This window comes from Budorcas taxicolor, chromosome 4 (genome assembly GCF_023091745.1).
Source record: "Budorcas taxicolor isolate Tak-1 chromosome 4, Takin1.1, whole genome shotgun sequence".
Lineage (NCBI taxonomy): Eukaryota > Metazoa > Chordata > Mammalia > Artiodactyla > Bovidae > Budorcas > Budorcas taxicolor.
The window spans coordinates 70,374,187-70,388,165 of NC_068913.1; the positions used below are offsets into that span (position 1 = coordinate 70,374,187).

Genomic DNA, 13,979 nt, shown 5'->3' on the forward strand with positions numbered 1-13,979 from the left:
GTCTGTGCTTATCCATTCAATTAGCAAATGTAATTGAAGAGACTCTAATTAGTTTGGCTCCTAAAGGCTTTTGTGGTTAGTGTCAGATTGGCAATAAGGTTTGTTTTTTTCCTGCCAGCTTTTGAGTCGTGGCCAAATTTTGTTAGTCAATTATTTCAGAGTCTTGAAGTCATCACATGGAAGGCAAGATGATCTGAATAACTGGACACACATGTCTGTCTTATCTGTCTAATAAACATGCCTTTTCTGTAGTGCAAATTAGACACTGTTAAAATGTACCGAATGTATATAGTCATTAGATATGGAGCAGTTGTGGCCAGTAGAGTGGTGACATTCCAGCTATCACTATCATCGTGTGTTTTTTCCGGCCCTGTGAGCTTTGACACTACGTTCCTACATAATTGAGGGGTTAGCAGTACTCTGGCAACCCAAGCGTCCCAAGAAGCAGGTGCTAAGGATGCAGGGGGCTGATTGGCCACCCCATGCACTTGGCAGTTGTATGAATTGGCAATGCCAATTCATGAACATGAGAAGCTTGGAGGTTCGAAGTATTCCTGGATCTGTAAGCTAATCATCGGGGTCCCTGAAGGCATGTCTCAAGGAGCTATCCAGATGGAATTGAATTTCCTTCAGTGGAAGAGACTCGATTCCTAAGAGAAAGTTCGAAGTTGACTCTTAGAGCTCAGGGCTGAGGTCTTAGAATACAGGCCCTGAAAGATCAAATGAGATGGAGCTGCGACAGAAGGAAAGGCCACTGAAAGGTACGCTACCGTTTTGTCTGTGTTTGTTACTTCATTTAAGTAGGGTGAATGGGTGGGGCTCTCTCCATGTAACCCATATTCTTGACACAGTCCAGAAGTAGAGAATTACAGCTCCTACAACCTTTCTTTTTCTTATCTTCTCATCTGACTGAACTTTTTTTTTTTTTGCTTGAGTAAACTTGAATTGTTTGCCAGGAAATAGTTGCCTCTTTTCCAATCTCAGTATTTGTTTGAATGTAGGAATGGTTTTCACCTAACTTAAGTATTTCTTTTGTCATTGGATGAAAAAAATTTTTTTTCTGGAATGATTTGTGGCAGATCCCTGCTGCTGCTGCTGCTGCTAAGTCACTTCAGTCGTGTCCGACTCTGTGCGACCCCATAGATGGCCTCCCTCCAGGCTCCCCCGTCCCTGGGATTCTCCAGGCGAGAACACTGGAGTGGGTTGCCATTTCCTTCTCCAATGCATGAAACGGCAGACCCCTGCTATATATCAAAATATACATGTTGTTGAATGTGCTGCATTGTAGACTTGAAAATACCGTGTTGCCTTTAGAATAAGCGAGACTATCTTTTTTCTTTTCTTTTGGTTTTTAGAGTCTGTGGTGTTTCACTTAATGTTAACACGCAAAGTGACAGGATACTTGATTGTCTGAAATTTTGAAGTACAACATAGGAAATTCTGTTAAAAGTTCCTTTATGTAGACGTTGATTTAGAAGCTGATAGTCTTCAATGGAAAATTGAAATGTAACTGCTTCTAGTTCATAATATTTAGATTGCACACTGTGTTTGGCTTCTCACTCTTTCATCAGCTGTACATCAAAGACAAAAAGAAAACGTTTTGTATACTTCCACTGCATGGGAAACAGAGTCATTCCCTTTCCCAAGATACTTATGTGCCTGTTCACATTTCCTTGTAGAAAATATGTTTGTTTCTAATGCATAAGTAAATCATCCTATGGAGAAATCTTCGATTATCCTCTGGATAATCCTTTGTCTTTTTTTAAAGAGGAAAAAAAGCTTTGGGCAGGAACTTATATGACAGGGTGATGGATTCTTTCTGTTAAAGGGGAGTTTTAGTCAAGAAGTGATTTCCTGGTCTCTTGGCCTCTTTGGTGGCTGACCAGCTGGTCAGGTGTATCCTGGTGTATGTATGCGAGAGAGCAGAGAATGGGGGGGGATGTGAGTGAGGGCAGAGACACCCACGCTTGTATGCACGTATGTTCAGCGGATGGACAGAGCAGCTTTCCTGTGTGGTATGTTCATGGCCATCATTAAAGCAGAAGTCAGGGTTGCAGAGAGGGCGTACCTTGATGCCTGTTGGCTTGTCTTTCTTGCATGTGTGGTTTCCACAGGAGTCCTGGCAGCTCACGCTCTCAGACTTTCATGGTGGTCTCAGTCAGCGCAGTGCATGCTTGCCCTTGTTCTGACTTTAGTGAAAAGGCTTAATTTTTTTTTTTTTTCTCTTGAAAATAGAGTCTAGAAGATAGTGGTAATGGGGGCTTGAGAATTTTCTTGGGGATTTTGCTGCTCATGAAATAACTGGTGAATCCTGTACTTCAGCTACCAGCTGTTATACTAGAATGTTTTTCTTAGAGCATCTACCAAGAAGTATGCTGTTTTGAGAGTCCAAGTTGGAGAAATCCATGAGAAGTGTGTCTGTTCCCAGGACTGTTGGGTTTTGCCCTTTTCCCCCTCAACTCACTTCACACTTTTAAAAGTAAACAGTGGATGTGATTCCATAGAAACTGCATCTGTGTGTGTATAAGTGATGGATTCTCTATTTTAGGCAGTAGTGTTCTTTTTTTGTCATTTGAAAACAAGTATTGGTTTTTATTCACTGTTACTATTACAGACATGTATAAAAAGTGGATCCTACTTGGGCTCTAGAAGCATTTGATTTAAATAATGTGCCTTTGCAATTTTTTTTAAAGGTAGTGTCTTCCCCAGCAGATGTAGCTGAAAAAGCTGACAGAATTATCACCATGTTGCCCACCAGCATCAATGCGATAGAAGCTTATTCTGGAGCAAATGGAATTCTAAAGTATGTATTTCTCAACTGTAGTTATGTTCTTTCTATGATAGTTTATGAATTTTACATTTGTTAGAACAGTTGTGAAATTAAGTTATGTTTGTTAGGTCTTCTTGTACTGTTTTCTTGTGTCTTAAAAGTGAATAGTGTGGTTTCTCTCTCATTGTAAAGGGTTTATTTTTTCACTGAAGTCAAGTATGTGACTTTTGGCAATGAATTTTTTTTTTGCCTTCTCTTCCTTTAACTCTTGCGTTAAACTTACACTTTCATTGGTAAGCTGTTTTAAGAGAGTTTTTAAAGCTTGACTTTAAACTGTACACAAGTGGTACAGGCATACTTTTCTTATGGTTTATAGAAATTCAGGAAAAGATTTCTATGAAAAATAAAACCAAGCATTGGAAAGAACACTATTATTTAAAATTTATTATGAAATTTAAAGTTACTGTATGTCCTCTGGGTTAGTACATTTGTAGTAAGAACTTTGAAAAGCTGAAGATTAGCAGTTGCTCCCTGAATGATATATTATTGAGGCCAGCATTTCCTACCCAGTGCCGCGCTTCAAGAACCTTTTGGTTAATTGGTGCCTGCTGCCAGACCTTTGTGGTTATATTAGGATGGCAATGGTTGAATTCTCAGTTTAGTTTTCTGGTCTTAGTGATTCCTGTACCTAACTTGTTTCGTTGTTGAATTATATCAGAGAGCTAGAACAAATTGGTAGGCTCAGTAGACACATGAATGGCTGAAAGAAAGGGTTTTAATTTCATGAAGCTGTAATGCATGGAATTTGAGGTTTTGGGAAATGGAATTGCTTTGGAAAACTAGCAAACTTAGAAGCAAAAGACACTTGACTATTAGGCAGAAAACTGATAAGATAAATGTTTAGATTTCAGAGAAGGCTGAAAGACACTCATTTTGGATGAAGCCCTCAGGCTCACAGTGTGTGTGGTCCTGAGGTGACCTAGCTGTGTCCTTACCTAGTCTGTTCCAATTATGGCCCTGCTTTACCTCTCAGGGAAAAGTTACTAAAAACTTTGTGTAGAAAAAATCTTATGTTAATTAATATCCTTTATTAGGAATATGGTGGCCACCAACCAGGGTGGTTTTGTCTAGGGAGTGCTTTGAAGGAGTTTGGCTTTACACTGAACTGTAATTTGCTTCTCATGGGTGGTTTTTTATTTTCTTCTGGGTCAGGATCACTTCCCCACACCCAGTTGCATGTGTAGTTTTTGAAATGATTTCCCATTTGACTAAAGATTTAAGATCTTAAAGATACTAATATCACAGAAGACTGGTAAACGTAATTGTCATATTTTAGGGTATATGCATCCTGGAGTGATCTGTAATAGAGCATGCTGTTTCCTTTCTATGGAACATACTCAGTTACTGCACTTAGACCAGATCAATTCACATGTCAAAAATTGTTGCTTAAAGCATTTTATGTGCTATTTTTTTTTTCCTGTAGGAAATTTTTTAAAATGGTTTTAGCAATGATTTTCTGTTTCCCCTTTAATATTTATATTTATTCAGTTTTAATTTTCTAATCATAGTTATGATTAAATGTCTTGTGTGTTAGTTTATCTGAGGTAAGAACTTTGGGAAGGTTAGCCATAGCCCTTTAAAAAAACTAATTTAGATTTGAGTTTCTAAGCCAGTGACAATAGCATAGATTATATACTGTAAGGGAACTCGACAGGATATAGTCTGCATTTAGAGTGCAAACAAAACTATTACTTTAAAGTGAAAGTGAAGGTCACTCAGTTGTGTCCGACTCTTCGCGACCCCATGGACTGTATATTCATGGAATTCTCCAGGCCAGAAACTGGAGTGGGTAGCCTTTCCCTTCTCCAGGGGATCTATCCAACCCAGGTCTCCTGCATTGCAGGCGGATTCTTTACCATCTGAGCCACAAGGGAAGCCCTTTACTTTAAGAATGCTTTTTAAATATTGATGTAAAATATGATATATGAAAAGACTGCTTCCCCCTTTTACCAGTGTGTATATATAAATTTACCATAAAGAACAAGAAGACTCTTTGAGATTTCTAGGTCCGTTTCTATATTTTCCTTAGTATCTGTTTGATATTTTATTTTATCTTTACAAAGTTATAATTATTAAAGAATATGCCATTCTAAAGCAAATGCCTAAATTTTAATTGCTTACATTTTTTCTACCTAGTGGAAATAAAATGGATATGTGAAATTTGCAATATGGCTTGTTAAAGACAAGTAAATTAGTTTTTAAAGAGACCCAGCTATTTTACAAACAAAAATTTAAATCTTACCAAATAGCCCCTTTAAAGTTAATAGGTGTTTTAAATTGCTTACATCTTAGCTAACCTACATTATTATGCTTACTGTGTATTTCACGTGAAACCAGAATTTATACCATATAGTTTATTAGGTTACTTTGGTTTGTTTGAAATAGTTTGAGTTTACTTTGAACTGTAATTGATCTGAAAATGAATTTGAGATTTTGAACCAGTTCTAATAATGAGCTTTTTAAAAATATAATTTATTTCTGGCCGCTCTGGCTCTTTGTAACTGTGTAGGCTTTCCTCTAGCTGCAGCAAGCCGAGGCTAACTCTCTAGTTGTGGTGTGCAGGCTTCTCAGTGTGATGGCTTCTCTTGTTGCAGAGCACAGACTCAGTAGTTGTGGCACACGGGCTTAGTTGCTCTGCAGCATTATGGGATCCTCCTTGATTAGGGATCTAACCCATGTCTCCTGCATTGGCAGGCGGATGCTTTACCACTGAGCCACCGGGGAAGTCCCTGACAATGTTTCTAATATTTACACAAGAGACTTCCTTGATATCTGGCAACTTTTAGCAGATTCTGATTCTATAAGTAGTTGCATGAAATACTTATTCAGAGTTGTAAACTATATTTTTAAAACTATGAAACTGTACTTTGTAAAAAACTATGTTTCTGTTTGTTTACTTAGAAAAGTGAAGAAAGGCTCGCTATTAATAGATTCCAGTACTATTGATCCTATGGTTTCAAAAGAACTGGCCAAAGAAGTTGAAAAAATGGGAGCAGTTTTCATGGATGCCCCTGTTTCTGGTGGTAAGTGGCAGCTAAAATAGGTGCACACCTATTCAGTTTGTCAGAAGTAACAGTTAGACAATTTTTTGGTACCCAAGATAATCCAGTTATTTTTAGAGTTATTGCAGATTCTCAGTTTCCTCATTACAAATAAAAACAAAGCAAAACTGACTTATGTTATTTAGCCCTCTCAAAATACAATGCTTATTCTAAACTCAGATAAAAGGATGTTACAGCTTTGAAGAGCTGTGAATTTTTGATCCAGATTGCTGTAGGTAGGGCTAGATCAATTGCTAGAAAATTTTAACTTTTCAGAACAGATTCAAGAAATAATTAGCCTGAATAATCTTATAACTATTAAAGAAACTGAAGAAGTAGCAAAAAAGAGAAAATGATTTCATGAGGAAAATACTAGGCCCAAGTGATTTTACCAAATGTTAACTAAAATTTAAAGGAGCATACTGTCTCAACTTTATATGGACTTTCCCAGACAATAGAAAAGAGGAAATGCTTCCCAAATCATTCTGTAAGATGTGTATAACTCTGATAATTAAACAGTTAGAAACATTATGAGAGAGAAAAACTATAGATCTACATCAGTCATGAATATAGAAGTAAAAACTTTATAAATTACATTAACAAATGAAATACAACTGTGTATGAACGAGATCAGACACTGCAGCCCAGGTTCAGTTTATCTCATGTACGTATAGATAGCTGAATATTAGAAAATTTGTGAATAAATTTTACCACAATCTCAATCAGAGGACAGGGAGCTAATAAAATTCTAAAAGCTTAATATTATATAAAATACTAATATGGATATCTAGGTATTTTAGAATGGCAAGATTATGATTTTCTATAATTTACAAATTTTCCAGAGTTACTGTGTTATCAAATATATATGCACATACACATACATATGGAATTATAGCAATATGGCAGTAGGCAATGAAATAGCAATTTTATTCCTGTTAAACATGATTGTTGGCTTTGGAATTAAAGAATAATGAAATGTAATACTTTAAATCAGTTTCTTTTTCATAAAGAACCTAGTGGGCTTGTAAAGGAATCTTATATCCCAAACCCTTTTGAGTATAGAAAGTGAAAGTCACTCAGTCGTGTCTGACTCTTTGCGACCCATGGTCTATACAGTCCATGGAATTCTCTAGGCCAGAATATGAAGTAGGTAGCCTTTCTCTTTTTCAGGGGATCTTCCCAACCCAGGGAGCAAACCCAGGTCTCCTGCATTGCAGGCGGGTTCTTTACCAGCTGAGCCACAAGGGAATCCCAAGAATACTGGAGTGGGTAGCTTGTCCCTTCTCTGGTGCATCTTCCACTAGAAGGAATCCAGCTGGGGTCTTCCGCATTACAGGCAGATTCTTTACCAATGAGCTATCAGGGAAGCCCTTTTAGTATAGGTGGAGGTATAAATAATTTTTAGCCCCTATAATTGTTATATTGAATCATTTAAGTAGGATTTTAGGTGTTAAGATTTATAATGTGGTATGGATCTTTGATTACATAATACTAATAAGCAATTTTAGGCTTGGTATTGGAATTTATTTATAGAATAGATTCAGTAAATGAACAATTCTTTGTTCTTTGAGTGGTTCTGTAATTTAAGTTGAAAATTGATATGGTACATATTTATTAGTTGATCTTATTGATTGATCTTTTGCTTTAAGAATATAGCCTAAAATTATCATTTGATAACAAAAAATACTAACTTGATTTTTAAATGTTATTTTAACATTTAAAAATAGAGTCTTCTTTGTGATAAAACTTTGAGATTACTCCTCGTCCTTATCAAGTTATTTTTATCACAATTTTTTGGTTTTAGAGTATAAAAATGCTAATTTGTCTGATCTGTATTACAGATTGAAAATTTTGTGTAGAGACGGTTTGTGATAATTTGTTGCTTGACACATCATCATTATGAGAGTGGCTAGCGTATAATAGAAACTTATGTTTGTCTTCTCATTGTTATTATTTTTATATTTTTCATATGGGTTAAAAATGTCTGCACTTTCTCAGTTAAAATAGAGGGAACTTTCTGTAAGTTAGAGTTAGCAGGTTTAAAAATCATAGTATTTTAACTAAATAAAATTTAGGAAAAGGGACCTGGGAAAAGTCTGGGTTAGGCACCCAAATGAGCTTACAGTTTTACAGAGGTTCTATGTTTGTCAGTTTTAAAACATATATTATTTGAGGTAATTGTAATAAAATCTTGTTAAAAATTCCCCCATTTTTGTCCTCCTCCCCCCCTCTTCATTTGTTTCTTATCTTAGACTTAAAAAATGCATTTTCTGTGTAATTATATAGAGGTGTTATCTACAAATACAGTAGTATTCTGAAAATTAAAATGGGAACACATTGTTCTCCCTATTCTGTGGTAAGCATTTTAAAGAGAACCTTTTTTAAAACCCAGATGAAGAATTTGAAGTTGTACGGATTTTTAAGACAGTGATTTCTTCAGTCCAGCCCCTTCTGCTTTCTGGTAGCTTTTATTCGATTTTATTTGTTTCATATAACTTAAAAAAAAAATCAAAAGCAAATGATGCTTAAACTGTTCTACTTATCATCCTGAAACCAATGTGAATAACTATTATATGCTTGTACAGTTATCGCTTTGTACCCTAGATACTACTTTACAAAATATTTTGACGTGCCTCAACCGATTTTGGTGCTTACTTTTTTAACTTCTCCAGCCAGGGATCGAACCCTTTCAGTGAAGGCACAGAGTCTTGAACCACGGGACCACCAGGGAAATCCTGATGCTTCCTTTTGAAGCTATGAAACATGCCTTTATTAAAGCCCATATTACATTATATTTATAGGTGTTGATTCTCTTCTTCCTGTAAAGCTTAATCTTTTTGAGTGCAGAGAGTAACTTTTTTCCCCAAATTTTTTATTAAATATGAATTTATATACAAAATATAAAATTATAAAGATGCAAGCTATAAGTGCCCATCAGGCCCATGTGTTCCCCCCTTCCAGTTTAAGAAATAAAGCCTTACTATTACCTTTGAAGTTCTTACGTGTTTCTCCTACTCTTTGTCCTATCTGGGGTGGGTATTAATACTTAATTTGACCATTCTGGATCTTTAAAAAGAGGGTAACACCAGATCTGATTCATACACCTGATTCTAGGCTAGTGAAGGATTTTAAGTTCCGGAAGTGGAACATTTATGTTAAAGATCAACTGGAAACCTTGTAGATGATTCACAGATCCAAGGAGGATCATTGGAATTTGAAATTAGATTTGACTGTTTTTAGTAAATACTCTTTAGGCAAGGAAGAAAGGAAATTGGTTAGTTCATATAATTCTACCACCTTTAGTTTCATTTTCTGTTGTACTTCTGTTGATAAATTGAAAGACCTTCACTTTTAAGTTCCAGAGAGCCTGGAACTTAAAAATAAAAGTGAAGGTCTTCATTTTTTTCTTCAGTGGAATGTCTTATACTTAAATTATTGTATTTATATAATTCTTACAGTGTTATATACTGTTTTCTGATCATATATTCTGATATTCTCTTTTATGCTGACGGGACCTTGATTGCAAGGGACATGCTTCATTCTTCCTTTCATGCAGTAAACATTTATTGAGTACTTGCTATGTACTAGGTATGTTCTAGATACTAGAGATAGAGCTTTGAAGATACTCAACATCTTTTGTCTTATGGCGCTTATGATTTATTTGATTGGAATAGAGAGGATAAACAAACAAGAATAATTTCAATAATAAGTACTATAAAGGAAAAAACACAAAGTAAACAGTTAAGGAGACAAACCAAGGGGAGGGCCCTTTCACATCGAGTGGACAGGGAACCTTCTCTGGGGAAGTGATGTTTAAGCAGAGATCTGCACGCACAGGTCCTTCAGTGGAGAGAGGTACTCTGTAAGGTAAGAGGTACTCTGTGCCTGCTCAGAGGCATGAACAAACTTGGTATGCTTGTGGAACATTTGTCTTTGTACTGCTAGCACTTAGAGGTAGTTTCACTCGGAGTTAGTTAAACTGGATCACCTGTATATTGATTCCCTGTATGTCTAATGCCATGCCTTTGTTTGACAGTTTGTGTATTACAGTAAAGCTAACCAGGATCTCTGTCTGTTAGCCATGACCCTGGCCTCATAAGTATGATGCCCTAATCTGTTTATCTGTCTTGTGTAAATCACATCTTTATGAAACTTGAAATCCTTTAATATGAAATGTTGTTTAGTGACACCATTTTGGACACATGCTTTTTTTTTTTTTTGCAGGGGGTATGGTCTGCTACCACAGAGTTAATTCCAGTTTGATCAGCTCTCTTGTATAATGAATGCTAGATATAAAGCAAATTAAAAACTATTGTTTGTAATTGATATCTAGATACTGTTCTTTCTGTGCTGAAGGCATAATTATAGCATTAAACTGTACTTGAATAATGGAAAAATAAGATCACTGATTACATAGTATGTCTGTAGGTTTGCACAGAAACCTTGAGTTGAAGTGGCTCTGAAATGGCTCTTATAGATAGCCCAAGGCTTTCTGTGCTGGCCAGCCTCGTTGATTTGCTAAACTGTATTGCCCTGGTTAGGATTAATGTCAAAATTAAATAATTGAACTTGTGTGTATGTGTTTGTATAACAGTTCCCGACCAGGAAACCAGATTTTATACTCTACTTGGCTGGGTTAAATTTTAGTAATTTGTTTGAGGTATTCTTAGAATATGGAATAGTAAGCACAAGACCTATTAAGGAGTTTCTCTTAGAGTGCTAGACTTGCTTGCTTAATTCTTCAATGAAAGTCTCACATAGACTCCATTATTGTTTTTAAAATCAAATGTGCAAGTCTTGGCCTTTACCGCTCACTGAATTGGATACCTACTGTTTTTCCACTTGACCTGTATCTAATTTATGGTAAAGGGAGCACAAAAGCAAAATTTATTTATGTTTTGGCACCTAACACCACACCATTATGGTTAAGGGTCTCTTGGCATTTCCATTAAAACATTTTCTTAGAGAGGTTTATAGCTTGGCAATTTTACTTTGCTTTGGGCTGAAACATTGCTATTTCTGTCCAAAAGCAAATTCTTTTACCAAATTTCATATAACTTAATTTACAGTGGTTTGTAATGTGAGTGTTGGGGGGAAGAGCTCTCATAGGAGGTCTTTGGTGCTCTCATAAGCTGTTTGATTACACAGTAGTATTTTGTACAGTACTCATTGTTGAATTTTAGTCTTACCTCAGTAATATTGTTGTCAATGTTTTAAAATAACTTGGTTTAGCATGATTCAGACAATTCATTTTCATGGGTTCTTTCCTTTAAAAAATTGTATTATTGTGATGATTTTTAGTTCTTTTAAAATGATCAGTTTCTATTTTTTATTATAAAACTTAGAAGTACTTTGTGGCATTGACTTCTGTATCAGAGACTTGGATTAATCTATCTTAAAATGCTAAAGTAAGCCTCTCCTTGGTCTGATTCAATGGTATTTAAAACTTTAGTAGTAACTCAAATAATTAAAATTTTCTTTAACTTGATTAATGGATAAATCTATTTCTTTAGAAATGACTTAAGATTCATCAGTACCAGTATACCCAGAAATGAGTTAATTATGTTATCCATTTACATTTACCCATAATTTTACTTATCATCCTGTATCCATTAAGTATCCCTTCTGTCTCTGGAGAGTACATTTTGCCTGGGATTTTCTCCAGTTCGCACAAAGTGGTTCAGAGATGTTTGGTAAATAAATTCCAAGGATTTCTTTGAAATTAGTCCCAAAGAAGAGGTGCCCATAAAAGCTTCTTTTTACATTCTTTGGCATGTCTGAAACTCCCTTACAACAGTTGTTGTGGAGAGTCCCTATATAAGGTGTTAATGAGTTCTTAACATGTTTAGAAAAGACTGCTGACTCACTGCCCAAGATAACATGGTTGAGGCAGCGTTACTAATTTGTCTCCTAAGAAAATAGTGGAGGAATGGGATAGAGAATGCAGGGTGATCACTTCATTCAGTGTTTGTATTATTACTATCACTTATTGTTGGTAATAATTGTTATTGCTAACAACAACCTAGTTTATTTCTAAGAATGTATTCTCTTGCAGTTTGCAATTTCCTCATCTCCAAATCTGCAGGCCAGATTTTAACTGCATCTCAATTTCCAGTCAAGTAACTATTGCCAGAGTTGCTCTTGCCAGGCTCTATCCTGTGGTGGAGCTGTTCTCTTCACATGGTTTTGTTGGAAAGCGCATGGATAAGGCAGGGGTCCTGCCTTAAGTAATCCTGGGGTATTTTTAATGTCCTTTAATTGCCATTCAGGATGTAAGTCAGACCAGACACAATTGGGTCTGGTCACATAGTTTAGAACTGCCTAGCAGTGTTTATATAAAGGTGAAATAGATTTGGTAAATAAATCTAAGTCTATTAATTGTATATAATTTATTTTTCATTAACATCTATTGATTCCTTAGCAGCATGAAATTAATTCCAGGACCCCTGATGTATTATATATCTTTATTTTGTTTTGCTTGTGATCCCTGGATAGCTATTGGGGGGAAGTGAGAGGAGGCAATGGAATTAAGAATTTGACAAGGGCTTTGTCATCACAAACTGTTACCAGATTTATTTGCAGCTTTACGGTTGTCTGATTTTCTTTAAGTTTGATAATATCAGCCGATGAAAAGTATATTACATTGAATTTAATACCTTCTCGGTATATATTTGTCATACAATTCTATTTTATTTTGCAGTCTTTGGGATATTTTAATTGTGAAAAATTTAAATTTACATACACATTTCTTGGTAGCCATCCTCCCAACATGGCCAATGAAGGTTTGATAACCAACTCACCGTCTCTCTTCTGCGTTAAGTAATTTAAATTGACCTGAAGGTAGAGAGTTTTTGTTGTTATTTTGTGTTTAGCTTAGGTTATATCCAGCAAGGGAGAGTTATGGACTCTTTTCTAAAAGAGTATTAAGAATTTTAAGATTTGCACCTGACATCTTTTTTATAAATTAAGTTGTTGACTATTAGTTGTGGTCTTCAGAATGTTTATCCATTGCAGTCTCTAAGACAGCATTGTTCTTATGGAGTTGTGAAACACACTATGAGGCCAGGCATACAAGTGGTTTTATCATTAATTATGTTTCTTTTCCACTAATTCTTATGTGTGAGGGTAATACTTGTTCTCAAGTGGCCAACATTTTAATGTACTATGTACATATAGTAAAAGTAGAAAAATAATCTTGGCAGACAACTGAAATAGTTAATTTGCTTTTCTAGCCAAGATAGGTTTATAAAACTTTCTTTAAGAAATGAGAGAATTTTTCTTTGCATTAATGCCACATTAACCCTTTACCTTAGGCTATAAAAATTTTCTTGCAGCATTTTTTTCATTAGATAAGCGGCTAGAGGAAGAAGGATAGTTGATTTATTGTAATTGTGAAATATCTGCAAACGCTCAGATAGTTGAATTATTTTGACATAAAATCCTGAGAAGAGATGAGATTTTTTCTTTAAAAGTAAATGATAATTTTGAGAACAGAATAGAAGCAACAGTATAGTTCTGGCTTTGAGATCTGTAATCTTTAGTAGCAAACATTTAAAAACAGCATTTAGAAATTTTTGATGATATCTTATGGGCTTTAATTGGGCTGTACTTTTATATTCTTACTAGTACTCGTATAAAATCAACAACTTTTCATGATCGGGCATTTACATCTTAAATCTTACACCCTGCTCTGTTGGGAAATAGATCCGGCAACACTGAGTATTTTGAAGTTAATAGAAATAGCCTACTTTTATACAGAAAAGTTGCTTTATGTAATATTCAAGGGCTGGTGGACAAGGGTGAGAGTGAGGGTAGAGGGAGACTCTGGGTAGGTGCATGTCGGGGATTGAGAACACTGACATTGTCCTTCTCCATTTTAGCTGGTAGTTTGGAATAAAACTGCAAAATTAAATTTTTTGGAATCGTTACTACCCCAAGTGGGAATGTAAACTATATTGAACACAATTTATGTAGCCTGTTAAGAAGTCAATCGAACACTAGTTAATTAGTTTACATTATTACATCACTTCTAGTAGAGACTCAAACTGGTACCGAGTAAGAGGAGCTCTATCAGGTGAGCTGAGTGCTGCCCATATGGGGCTTTAAGA

General features: G+C 35.5%; 1 protein-coding gene across 1 annotated transcript in view; it reads left to right on the plus strand.

Annotated features, from left to right (window-relative positions):
• Window positions 1-13,979, plus strand: part of HIBADH (3-hydroxyisobutyrate dehydrogenase) — a 111,740-nt gene that overhangs the window by 23,939 nt on the left and 73,822 nt on the right. Inside the window, exons 3-4 of the mRNA XM_052638641.1 lie at window positions 2,694-2,803; window positions 5,732-5,853. Of these exons, the coding sequence (XP_052494601.1) occupies window positions 2,694-2,803; window positions 5,732-5,853 (232 nt within the window). The remainder of the gene's footprint in view (window positions 1-2,693; window positions 2,804-5,731; window positions 5,854-13,979) is intronic.